Source organism: Centruroides vittatus, unplaced genomic scaffold (genome assembly GCF_030686945.1).
Source record: "Centruroides vittatus isolate TY-2023 unplaced genomic scaffold, ASM3068694v2 contig_874, whole genome shotgun sequence".
In the NCBI taxonomy this organism is placed as follows: Eukaryota; Metazoa; Arthropoda; class Arachnida; order Scorpiones; family Buthidae; genus Centruroides; species Centruroides vittatus.
Genome location: NW_027122566.1, coordinates 1,622,257 through 1,636,439, shown reverse-complemented (window position 1 = coordinate 1,636,439; position 14,183 = coordinate 1,622,257). Strand labels below are relative to the sequence as shown.

Sequence of the window (14,183 nt, the reverse complement as noted above, 5' to 3'; positions counted from 1 at the left end):
GATTTATTCTATACTTTAAGTCTGTGTAATTTATTAGGATAAAATAGAAATAAAAAAAACTTATACTTATGATATTAATAACGAATTATCGGCTAATCTTAAGAGATAAAAGTTTTATTATACTTTATTTATGCCTCTGTTAATGGGGACATAAATATAAAACGACTTCCAAATTTTCATGAAGTTAATGCTGTAAGCTGATTTAATCGCTGATTTTTTTTAAGCTGACGAAGTTTATATTTTAAATTTATTTATAAATTTATAAACTTCTTGTTGTAAATATTTGGTTTATTCTAGAAATTTATCCGAATCTCTGTAATTGTTAGCATCATTGAGCTTACAGATAACGTAACGAAAATAACTTAGAATTTAAATTTCTCTGTAAGAAATAAATATATTCTTTGAGTAATATGAATATTTAAATGTTAATTTAAAGATCTTCATTCATCAATTTCTTTACAATCATTTTAAAATGTGTTTTTAAAGGAAGCTAACGGCAAGTTCATGTTAGACAGAAAGGAGGACACGAGATGGAGAGAGAGGAAAGAAAAAAAGGATGACGAATGAGAGTTTACTAGAAAATGCTTTACTTGACAAAGGAAACTATTTGACAAAGTTAAAATTTTTTGGTACAATTTTGAAATCCCGATAATCCCAATGCGCATCTCAGTTACAGAAAGAGGCTTTTGTTTTCAAGATTCTCTCTCGCATCTCCTCCATCTAATATATCTCTTTTGAGTTAGACGAGGGAAATTACATACGGAATAAATATTGATGGAGAATCGAAAAGATCTTGAGCTATCCCCTAGAAGAGAAAATATTTCTTCCCCTCAGATGGGGACTTATCATATTATCGATGGACTAACGAAAATGGGGAGGAAGCTGTATCAACCCTCTACGATAGTTGGCACTATCAGTCAAAGAGGAAAGATGCTGGATTATTTGCTGACTCGCTTGTGGATTTACCACATATCTTCCAATTAAACCAATTCTTTGTTATCGTCGACCGGTGCGGTTCTTAATTATAGTTTCCACCCCCGTGAAAAATGTTGATCTTCAGCATCTTTAAGAGAGTTATCAGCTAAATCCTCTCGATATTCTCTCGAGAGTGTTAAGTTATTCAACACTTGTAAAAGGTACTTAATGTGAACATGAAGATTCTTAATTAATGCTACTTTAAAGTACAGTACATCTTTACCTTTGTGTAATCTTAATTGAACATTTTTATCCCGTTAAAAGCGTACTTTTAATTTGTAAACTTTATCCCAAAACACATTTAATTCTTTAATTGATTTTATTAAATAAATATCTTTAAACTATTTAATTATTTTCGTTTATAAAATTTATTAAATATTAATTAATTATTTTGTCAAGAGACTCTCGAGGAAACGATCGATTATTTTGAATTTTTAGGGATTTTAACGTTGGATATTGGCGATCTTTAACTTAAAGTTGAGAAAATTTCATCGTCTAATAAGAGGTACAAGCAAATCACATCTGGAGATTTCGACAGGAGAGGAACCAACCTTGTAAACTTAACTGAAGAGACAAGGCTTCTTTTATATCTTAATTATCTTATCCCTCGGAGCATTGCTTGTTGATGAGCTGCTGGAAGCATTTTACTTTAAAGAGCATCAACGATACAATGGAGCAGGCACATTTACAGTGACGTCATAAAGGAGACTATCAAAAGATCGTTTACCTAAGTCGTAGTTTCATTAACGACTACTTTATTCAGACCACAAATGACATCAAATGAATGAATCATCTTCATTAAAACAAATCATAGTTTACTTTATTGGTTTAGGACGTCGTCACATTTTACACCCCTCCCAAAAAAATTTAAATTTATCATCTAAATTTTGAATTTTTAAATTACAGTCTAGTCTATTGTTTACGCCGTAGTATAGAAAATTTTGCATAAAAGAATATACCATGAATTGTTTTAATTCTAAAAAAATAAACTTCTAAACTTTTTCACCGTGACTTTTTACGAGCAAAACCTTCTTTATAATGCATGCATCAAGACCCAAAACCCTGGAGAATTCAACATTTCTAAGTATAGAAATCCACAAAACTCCTGGAGAATCAACTGACAAACCTCTTACCATACCACGACTTTTACTAGTAGAGCCTTCTTTATAATTCAAACACTACACGAGGAGAAAAAAAACGAGTATTGTATAAAATTCCCTTTACTATAAATCATTTTAAGCAAACAAGAGTTTAATCGACTAAAAAAAAATAATAATAATAAAATGGCAAGTTTCAAGTCGCGAGAAACTAACCTTAACTGAATTCTTCCATTTCCTTTTTTGAAAGTTTGACTTATCGCGTGTTTAAGTAAAGGGAAGATTCGGAAGAAATGTTAAATATTTTTTAATAATACAAAAAGAAAATGGGGACTTTTTTTATAAATTGTTTATCCTCGTCTAAAAATTCGAAGGGAGTTTGCTAGAAAAGAAAATTCGAAGGAGAGAAGTGACTTTTCTTCCATAAACAATCGATTCTTCAGTACAAGAATTTGTCCAGGAGATATTATTATTTGAAAAACTTGTTCCTGATAATATTTTTTTCATAGAGTAAACATAAATTTCGCGTGGTAAAGTAAGGGTTACGGGCAAAAAATAAAAAAATAAAAAAACTTGGATAAATTCCTTGCGCATAAGATACTAACAATGCCGTAAGCGCATACGATATGCAGACAATTCGATCGAACTCTAACTTTCCCACAATACTTGTTAACTCTGCAGTTACACTCCTGACCCCGACACCAGACTTTCCACTCCAAGGTTACAACCTTTCTACCAACCTTTGACCTTCGTTCCGTACTCTTACCTTAAGTTACGCGCGCGTAACGTGTTCTACGACGAGTAATTTCGCGTACATTTACAGTCTCTTAAGGTAAACAAAGTTTTTTATTTGGCAATTTAAAACGTTATAAACGGGTTTTCTGCCATACTACGACAATGGTAAGGTCCTTTCTTCTTGATTTTTAACACGAGTTAAACGGTAAAGGGGGAGTTCTCGCACGTTATTACGATTAGAAAACGGTGTTTTAAGCAAGTTTAGAGGGTTATAAAGTGGATTTTTATAGCCCCCGGATGTTGTTAGGCTCTTGTATTTAATTTCAACACGAGTTAAGTGATAGAGAAACGAGAAAACGGAAAAAATCCCTAGGAATTTATCTCTAAAAACTGAGTTTTAATTAATCAACACTTTACAAGTTATATAAACCCAGATTTCCTCAACTCACGAGCAGCAGTTGGGGACCACGTCCCCGTTTGGAATGATTAGAGAAAGGGGGAAAATAGGGGGTTAATTTCTCACCTCGGATAGAAAGGTTGCCGAGAAGTACCATTTAGACTCCGGTAAGTAGTTATCTGGCACAGATTCACTCACACACACACACACAAATCCATCCATGTTGGATTAATCCATCGCTGCTGTTCAGGCGGTCCACGCTGGCCCTTTTTTGGCAGCGTCCCGACACCACACATAGTTCCAATACACGTCTAGACCCCAGCTAGCGACTAGCCACAGCCACGAGTGGCGGTCGTCAGTGGCTGCGTGGTTGCTCCACCGTGACGTGATGCCAACAGCGCCACCCGTGGTGGTCGCCGGAGTTTTTGGTTTTTTTTTTCTTTTTGCGGTGGACGGATATGTATTTGGATGCTTCTAATTAGGGCTCCTTGCCCCCCTCGATAAATATATTTAGCGCGCGCTAAAAAACTCTCCCCTCTCTCTCCCCCCTCTTTCCTCATTTGTCAACGTCTCATTAACGGCGATTCTTGCGCATTCATTAGTTTCTAACTAATTATAGCTTTTGCAGTTGTTTATGATCGTGTATCCGAAAGAGCGAGAACATTTAAATACAAGAAATGTTAGATAAGAGCATCGGATCCGAACCACTGACTCCATGTTTATAATTGCCATCCCAACGGAATTAGTTTCGTTTCCTCCTCCTCCTCCTCCTCCTCCTCCTCCTCCTCCTCCTCCTCCTCCTCCTTCCCCTCCTTCTTCTTCTTCACCTCTCTAAAAAATATATATATTTTTTTCCTTTTTACAAGTAATTATCTCTTCCTTTCACTCGATTTTTAACTTTTTAAAAATTGGTTTAAAATGTAAAAAGTGTATCTAATTTGTTATTATTCGATTTTGTGTAATAATATATATATATATATATATATCAATTTGCGCTCTCTTCGTAAATTTGAGGGATTTTTGGGAGATTTATTTGAGAAAATTTTCGGGAAATTTCTGGGAAATTTTTTAGAATTTTTTGAGGATTTTTTGACAAAAATTTTGGTTAATTTCTGTAGAATTTTTAAGACAATTTAAAAAAATTATTTTTGAGGATTTAAAAAATAATTTATATATAATGTAAAAGTTATACAATGAAACCCGCGAACAACAGTCACAGAATAGCCGTTGTTCGGAGGGGTCCGTCTTTTAGAGGTTCGACTGTATTTTAATACATTTAAACTCGTTAAATATTTTAAAATATAATTTTATTGTCCAATTATTTCGTTAAAATAAAAAAAATAATTAACTTTTTTATCATTAAAAATGAATCGATTTTATATAAAAAATTAATTTCTTGAGGAAATAAATATATTTATTAATTTTTTAAAAAATTACGTTTAAAATTTGTTTTATATACTTTTATAAATATGAATTTGTAGAAGGAAAAATTGTTTCGATCTTAAATGATGTCACGATTTTGCAGAAAATATCGATTATTTATCCTTTTTTTTTAGAAGAATATTTACTGTTTCTCAAAGCGTGACTTGATATATATAAAAATTATGATAACTATTTGTATAGAAGGGCAGAAAACTCAAAGATTTATCTACCAAAACTCATTTATAACGCGTGTAGGCGCGACTCGAGACTCTTGGCCTTAAGCTATAACATATAAAAGGCCCTTATCCCCACCAAGAAATGATAAATGTAAGGCCCTAAGCTACAGGCACGTAACACGAGGCCCCAAGCTGCAGTTTTTTAGCCCACTTGCAGATAAGGTCCCGTTTGTAACGGCTACAATCCTCCTTCTAGAGTGGAAAACGAGTGAAGATGTACGCTTCCAAACCTTCATTTTATCAAAAAAAGTAAAGATGTAAGTTAAATAGGCATAGTAAAAAGTTATACAAGTCATTATTGCGCCCGTATGAATAAAAATACTTATTTTTTCCTCCCTATTCCATTACTTTTAACAGCAGTATCTGTCACTGAAGAATTCATAAGTTTTATCTAACACTTTACTTATTTTCCTTTATCTTCCACTTATAATAACTCTCCTGTATCTATTATCCGGATGATTCTAGATACGTAACAGGGAATTTGAATCGTTAAATCAATAATATAACGTATTAATTCAACGTTTGACACGTGCCAAACGTTTGTGGAGAGGTGGGACGAGTTGGCTTCAAAGTGGGATGTTGCACAGAGGAGAGGAGTGATACATTCTTTTTTTTTAGTATTTGTTTTCTTTAGAAAAGTCTATATCTGATCCCATTGTGATATCTACAATATAAAGCGTGTAGACATAGATACAGACAGCAGTCCAGATGGGTCCTTTGCTTCTGTCGATATTGATGCGCAATATAATCGATTGAGATATAGAAAATGTAGATTGGTCTTGTTCTTTCGGGTCGGGCCACTAGAGAAATGTCCCTTTCGCTTACTGAATGTCAATAAGAAGTAGAAAAAAATAGTAAAAAAGAAAAAAAAATAGTTTTTTGAGCGAATATCAAAGATATACTTTTACTTTGTTTTTTTTTCCTTGATCCAATTCTACAAATGGTCCTTTGTCACTTGCAGACCACCGCTTTCAATCTTAAGAAATTCTTGTTTTAAAAATTGATCCGGGTTCTGCCTCTTGTTTATAATTTTGGCTATTTTTATTGACTTTCCTTTGGATCATCCGCTGAAGAAGGTAACTTATCTTCTTCTCCTTAATAATCCTTCTTACTCGACAAAATAATTGCTCGGCCAGGTTTGATAAATGTATTCTATGATATATTCTATATCTATATATATATATACTCCTTTCCTTTCTGGATATTTATGTACTGTACTGTACCAGTACCAACCCATTATTTTGTCTAACTTTTTGATTCAAAAATCTCCCCCTTCTGTCTGCATATTCAACCGTATGTTACATATAAGAAAAATGATGCAGCATCTCTGATTTTTCTTTTTGTTTGATGTACAAAAATTTAATTTATCGATCCATCCCGCTAAACATTTTTATTATTTTGTTCGACTTAATTGATTCGTGTTATTTCCAGCTATAATTAATCACATGATCAATCGATCGTTATCGATTAATCGTGTGTTCTTGTAAGAGATTCATTTGATCCAAAATTAAACAAAAGGATTTTACAAATCGATTTTTACGAGTTTTAAAAGTAATTTTCTTGTTTTTATTTATTTATTTAGTTTAAAAATACTTTACGAATTTACAAGAAAACGTTCGAATTTAATAGAGTTAAGTAGATTGTCATCAGAATTTAAAGTCTAGACTACAGATTAACGATGGTGTGATCTATATTTGAATGATTTCTTGGAGTGCATCCTCGATACTTTATCCATTTATGGGATTATTTATATTTATGTTTACGTTTCCTGATAAATAAGATTATAATCGAATGCAGAACACGTAATCGCGCTCATTCTACTGTTTTTTTACACGTTTGATTTAACTAAATTGTACATTTTTAACTAGGAAAACAGCATTAATTGTTTTGATTCTAAGTACTTTACAGGAGAGTTAGAATTACAGTTTTCATACAGTAAAATCTGCATAAAACGAACATTATACAGAACGGGAACCTGCCTAAATGAAGAAAAAACTTCCGAACGAAACGATTTAAAGATGAAAACCTGTCTAGCACGGAATTTTCGGGCAGAAACTGAATAACACAACCCGAGTAAAAAGGAATTTTTCACTGTAACGGCAACTAAATTCCAAATCGAAACACATTTCAAGGGTTTTTATACGAATTTTTTTTTTCTTATTCACGTCATATTGAAAGGAGTAATTCTTCATGCTTTTGAAGCATTAAAACACTTACATTAAACAGTTGTATACAGTTTTTCAACGCGTTAATAAAGGTACAACCTGTATAAAACGAAAACCTGTAAAAGCGGATAATTCTATCAGCATTCCGTTTTAGACAGGTTTTACTGTATTATGTATTTTTGTAGACATGTTTAGTTTTTAAAAAAATAAGAGAAAACGTGACATGAATTATGAACTTTAACAAATGATACCTGTTATAAATATTTGCCATCCACTCGGTAGTGTTTGGAGAAAACTCATTTCGTTCCGAATACAAAAAAAGATATTCAGAAAAGTTATTTAATAACTAAATTCCTTTTATTCTTCTAAATATCCTGTAGAGTTTGTTAGTCTAGAAACAAATTTTGAGAGTTACAAGAGTTAAATGAAGCTCGTTCTACGAGTATAAGAGACCAACATCCGCATGTTAATCCACCCAAAATTTCGATCTATCTACTCGAATATACACAAGAGGTATATTTAATTATTTATATTTAATAATTATTCATAAAATATAATTATGTATAGAGTTATAATTTATTATATTCGAGTTTTATCCCTACAGGCGCGTGTTTAGAGTTAAATTAATACGTTTTTTTTACTGGATTTTTATTGCAAGAATGATTAAATTTTAGTAATTATTTCTGTCCTTATACAAAATTTAATCGTATTTTTAAGGATTAGCAAGGAAAGTTTAGCAAAATCTGCGAACAGTAATCAAAAAAATGCTTTTTGTAACAGAGACTTCTATAGATTGCAGGCTTATCTTCCCGGATTATAGGGCTTAAGAGTATCTGGTCTTTGAAGAAATGTATATTTCCACTATTTTTATATATCAAAGTATCTATATATTAAAGAAAAAATTTAGGTTCTATTGTAGATTTCGAGAGAAGTCACTTCAATGTTAACTACAATAGAAATTGATAAAGATGCGAGGTTTTTTGATCTTTATATTAAAATTTGGCAGCGAATTTATGAGTCCTAAAACATTAAAAATAAGGAAGAGAGTCGTGTTTTATCTGATTTTCGTTCGGAGAAAATGATGCGGAAGTCTCAAATGTGTAAAAAAAATGGAGAAGTCGACTAAGTTGAACTAATATGTATGACTTTAAACTGATTTATAACGCTTAAGAGCTATTTTAATAAGATATTTAAAAATATAGGAAAAAAAAGTAAACTGCATCCCTCCGATCATAAATCTTTTTTTGGGATTTAAATATTCCACTTCTTATCAATAAAATCACTTAAATAAAACAATATTTACATAAAATTCCCATAGATTTCTACTGTTTTTACCGCAGTTATATCCTTAAAACAGATCGAAATATAAAGAACATTTGTTTTGCTTTTCAGCAGTAAAAACGTCATCTTCTATTATATGAATTGTTTCATAGAATGACTTGTGATGGGCCCCGGTCGGATTTACTTGATGGATGTCCCAGATGAGGCATCTTCATCACCAGACACTAATCCCTAACTAGAATGAAGGTGATATAAAAATACCTTTGCTCATCCGGTAACTTCTTTCATTGTTATATATGATGCAAGAGGATGATTGCTCCAGCGCTTCACCAATTTGTAAACCGATGGATGCATCACACTCTTATGTAGAATATGTATATATATCATTGTTTATTTTTTATATGGAACTTTTTTATGTTCTATATATATATATTTATTTATTTTTATATTTCTAGGTGCATCAGTTATCAGTTGGACGAGATAAGAAAGGGAGGGAGAAGAAACCTTGACAAAACTTTCACTACCGAATATAATAAAGACCCATTCACTCTAGGCTACCGAAAATCGATCCAGTATTGGGCGGAGTGCTGCTATACATTATTCTAAAGTGCTTACGTGACGGTTCTGTCCGTCCGTTCGTCGTCTCTGCATCAACATTTCAATATATAGATTCGAGGAAACAAATTAAGCACTTCAAAAGTTTGCATCATTACTTCGATTTAGTATGATTTAGCACACACATCAATGCATAAATTGCAGAATTATCTTTAAAAGACAAATGTTTCTAGAGACGTGATCGAGTTTTTTTATTCGCCATTAATCAAGCGAATGAAATTACGACGGTTAGAGGAGACGAGTTTTTACGTTAAAAAATTAAAATTAAATGTTTTATATTAAAAAAATACACCCTTAAAACAGAAATGATAAATGATTCTAGACGAGGAGACACACGTATAGAAGAAATGTTAAGTATTTATCTTTATAAAGCATTAGTTGTGTAGTTTCTCCCCCTGTTCTAGTAACAAAATTACAACGTTGGGTGGAGCCTGGACGAGAATAAAAACAACTAATAACAAGAAAAAATAAAGACAGGAGTTGATATATATTATTAATAACGTGTCTAGATATATATATAGAGAATGTTAATTGAACTTACTCATTTTCTTTAATAAGTTACATAAGATAGACAAAGGCATTATTCACAACAATAAATTGCCTTCATCTTTCTTCTTCGAGAGAAAGATTTAGCATCTTTAAATATAAGAAATTTAATATTATAATACATAAAAAAAGAATTCAATATTACGCAAGAACGGAGCAATAGAAGTAATAGGAGATGTCACAGTTGCAGGTAAAATAAGAGATATTCCTTCCATTTCTTTGTTCTTTCTGCATCCAGAAGTTTGTAAGCGATGAACGTGTGTACGGAAAGAAGTCGTTATGTAAATTTTAAGCTTGGTTTGAAATGTAAAAAACTCAGGGAAAAAAATACAGGAAAGTTATATTCCTTCCAGGATTATTTAATATCTAAACTAGATCCGGGGATTTGTAAATATACTATTTACATTTTATTAATCTTGATTTTAAAAATGAAGCTTTTATATTTTATAAAATATTATAAAATAGTGAATTTAAATGCAATTTTTTTTTTCTTATTCAATTACTTAAATGTTTATTTTTCCACGTGTAATTCCTTGTATTTATCCAAATTCATACGTGAATTGCTCCGTAATTTTATTCAGTTATGTGAAAACACATTTATTACATATTATAAATTGCCCGGAGTTTTAAAAAATTCAAATATTTTTTATGTAAATTTGTAAAAAATAAGACGAGAAACTTAAATTATCTGGTTTTAGTAGACTACGTAGAAAAGGATGCGTTAAAGATGTAAACAAACAATTTTATCCAAAAATTACTTTAAAGGATGAGAATGGGCATTGAAAGTAGTGCAGCATGTGCTTCTGTCAGCATGATTATGCTAGTTCTACATGCTCTTTCATGTAAACGGCTTGCGAAAACGAATGGAAAAGGAGAGAATCTTCCTCTCCAATGATTCGGTGTCATTGACACCTATGTTTAATCAATTCTCCTCCCATTGTCATTTTGAGGTCCTGGCACATTTCAAAATGTCCCTATTCTCTGAATAAGCAAAGGGAAAAAAAACTACCTTAAAATGACATATGACAGTAAAATGAAAATATCTCTTGTTACTTCATGCGTAAGATGGGATTTGAAGTAAATACTACGATTGTGCCAAACCTCCCTTCTACAATAAAATATTTGATCTGTGGCGTCTGATATCTCTCGGTTTTCCTAAATTTATATTATAAAAAAATTATTTTACATCATAAATAATATTTCAAATAATTCGCGATTGTTCTTTTCAAAAGTAAAAATCGATGTTTGGCTTCACTGCATTACAGCTTTCTGCTCTGCGGTGAAGCCGAATTTGGTTTGTCTTGCTCCAACAACCTCTTTACTGTTTTTCTTTCTTTTTTTTTTATTAAAAAAATACTTTTTATTTTTTTTTAAATTGAGACGAAAGCAATTTATTAAAAATTCATTAATCACGCTACAATTATAAAACTCTTTACTTTAACTAAAGAAACAATACAGATGAAGAGAGAAGAAGGGGGAAGAAAATGGCTGGAGTGTAGTAGCAAACACACTCTTCCACAAAAAATGAGGGAGTAGATGCATCTGTCTGTCTGTCATATCTCATCTGTAACTATAAAGACTCTAAGTATGAAATTTCTGGAAAGGAAGTAAGGATCAAGGGCTTCTCTGGCACCATATTTATTTGACATCTGACTCCGTCTGTTAACACATCGCCCAAACTACGAAGCCTGTAAGGATGGAGTTGGGTGAATTTGAGAAAATCAAGAATTATACGAAACTTCTGATGATTCTCGCCTCTTTTCAATCCTGTCTTCGCTCAAATTATTTATGGCATCGGATTTGATGGATGCATCTTTGAAAACTAAGATTCACGATTTGTTTGTTTTAAAACGCCGTTTCTGCATGATAAATAGAAAATATTTCACGATGTTTCTACTTTCTTGATGGGTATTTTCGTCATTTTATAACGGATTCATAACGCGAATGAAATTAAATTTAAGCACTTTATCATTTTTTTTAATCCCTTGTATTTATTTGGCCTTAACTGCTATCTAGACGAGATACGAGAGATTTAACGAGTCCGTTGAGATAAAGAACAGGCAGCATCATGTCCTTCTACATCCAGTCACGGTAAACTAAAGGCTTGATAGGCTGGAAAGTTCACACCATGGCAAATCAGCGATAAAACACCGTAAGACATTTTTTCCCTCCTTGATGACCATTAACAATTTTTTTACATAAATCTTCGTGTAATTAATAATTAAACTTTAATTAATTTTCTAAAAAAATTTCTAAATAATTATCAATTAAAAATATGTAAAATTAATTTAAGATTCACCACTTTAAATTTAATAATCTTAAACGAAATTTCAGCATGGAATTCTTTAGGATTCCAGTTATGATCCGCTTGTTTTGTGTACAATTACTTGAAATTGTTGCATTAAATCAAGGATTTTACACATAAATAAATAATAAAAGTGATATTTTTTAAATTTGTAATTAAAATATATTATAATTAATTTTAATTTTCAGTGTTATTAACAGAGTTTGCATAGGAAAACGTGAAACGTTTCCTTTTATAATGCGTACTGTCTGACAAGGTAATTTATATAAAATCTTGTAAAAAAATATAATTATTTAATGAAAATTACGGCTTTACCCTTCATAAATTGAAGATTAAAGCATAAATTCAGCATTTTTCTCCAACAGTTTCGTAGTTAAGTCGTCTACAAATAGAGAAAAGTGTGGTGGATTAATGTTTATTAATGCACGTTTAAAATCGAAACGTGTGAAAATTCTACTTAATTATCAAATTAAAAATGATAATTTATTTGTACAACTTTAATTACAATTAAAGAAAAATCATTTTTCATTCATTTCAGCAGCATATTTTCTTTTTTTTTATAAATAACTTTCGAGAAATTTTAATTAGCTTTGATACAAAATAAATATAAAAAAAGTGTAACATATTTTAGATTTTTTAACAGATTTTTTTCCCTTCTTACTTACTTTGTAGGAAATTTCATATTTTATACAAGTAATTATTTTTCTTATGTAGGCAGGAAAAAAATCTTAAAATTCGATTTTTAAAATTTAATTTAAGTAGAATATAAAAATAGCAAAGAGAAGGGGAGAAATATATATTGAAGTATACGTTGGAAATATTTTCTAAATATAAAAGAAAGTATAATAAATTTATTTACTTTATTTTTAAAGTGCTATAATTTACAGCGTCAGTTAATCAGAGTCGTTTCGCTCCTCTTTATAACTTCGTCTATGGCAAAAATAGTGACTTTAGCTTCTCTATAACCATAAAATGTTTTGTAAATTCAGTAAAGTCGAATCTATAAATTTTCTTTACTACAATGGCATCTTATAAACAATGCTGTTTTATGTACGATGTTGACTTTTCTCAAATACAATTTTTCTTTCGTAGATTGTATCCAATATAGAGGAGAAGAGGGGTGCACACGAGCAAACAATCATTCTTATTTTTTCTCTCTTTTTTTCTTTTTTTTATATACATTTCACCCTCTTCAGAAGCACTCTCGTGTCTTGTAAAGATGTCCCACCTTAACTAGTATCTCAATTACATCAACAACTGGATATTGGACTTCATCAAGTTGATTTAAAGTACACTCCTTGGAAAAATAGAAGCCCTTCGATTGATTAAAAGTATGTTTTACCAGATTCTTTAGATAGAGGGGGGAAGTGATGACGTCCACCTCGGGGTGTTGGAGGCTCGCAATGTTTATAAAGAAAAAAAAGCATCTTGTATCGCTAGATTGCTCGAGTGAATATGGTCATTTAACGATTCCCAACCATCGTCAGAGGCTCGCGAAGTTCCGGAAGTGCTTCCTCTCAATGACGTGACATTCTTTCTGGTCCCTCACTTCCGTCTTATGATGGATGTCGCATCACACGCAATTATTTCCCTCTGCAAATGGAAAAAAGTTTGTACAAGATGGAACATATTTAGATCGCGTGGATTATGTGGAAAGCAAGAGATATATTTTAAGAATTTAGTGTCTTTTTTCTCTTTATTTGGTGTAGAATTTTAGTACCTTTCTTTTCTGTCGAGTCGAGATGTTGTTAGGTTGCAAATAGCTGTTGTGAAGATTGAACAGTAATGGAATTGGTTGCCTTTGCTTCAACCAGTTAATCGCTTGTCGTTATTTAGAAGGTAGGACAAGCCCAATACTCACTTTGGGAATGTGAATACTTGCTGCGAGGATCAATTTTATTGCGTCAATCTAACAGAACATTGCATCTTATGTTCTCGGTGGTACTAAAAACACCTAAGTGGTCATTGATCCAAATCTTTTAACTTCTTTTTTCTAAATTTCCTCTGTCCCTTCGCATGTATTCCTTACAAAAATATATGATCTTCACTTGATAACAGCCTCTACAAATAAATCACTCGTTGAATTATCCTTAATTAGCCAGAATTTGACTAACAAATCATCACGCTTCTCACCCTTATATGCAAGTTTCTAGTGCACATAGAATGGGATTTTCTTGTGTATTTATTAAGGATAACCTAAGGTCTGAAATTCGTTTATTGTTAGTGATGCTGAAGAGCAGGATTTGAGATTGTGTAATGGAGTGTTCCTTTATTTCAACTGTTTAAACAAGTGGATCGTCATTAACAGGAGTGCATTTGACAATTCCTAGTCAAAGAAGAAATAGCCTTTTCCTAAATGACCTCTTATTTGAATTTCAATCACTTTTGTGACGAACGCTTCTGTCTGTT

The 14,183-nt window shown here is 31.6% G+C and overlaps 1 protein-coding gene across 1 annotated transcript in view; it reads right to left on the bottom strand.

The window, feature by feature from the left end:
• The window catches only part of LOC136982904 (neuropilin and tolloid-like protein 2), a 52,413-nt gene extending 48,883 nt beyond the window's left edge, over window positions 1-3,530 (bottom strand). Inside the window, exon 1 of the mRNA XM_067279466.1 lies at window positions 3,331-3,530. Within this exon, the coding sequence (XP_067135567.1) occupies window positions 3,331-3,361 (31 nt within the window). The 5' untranslated portion in view covers window positions 3,362-3,530. The remainder of the gene's footprint in view (window positions 1-3,330) is intronic.
• Window positions 3,531-14,183: the final 10,653 nt, after the last annotated feature.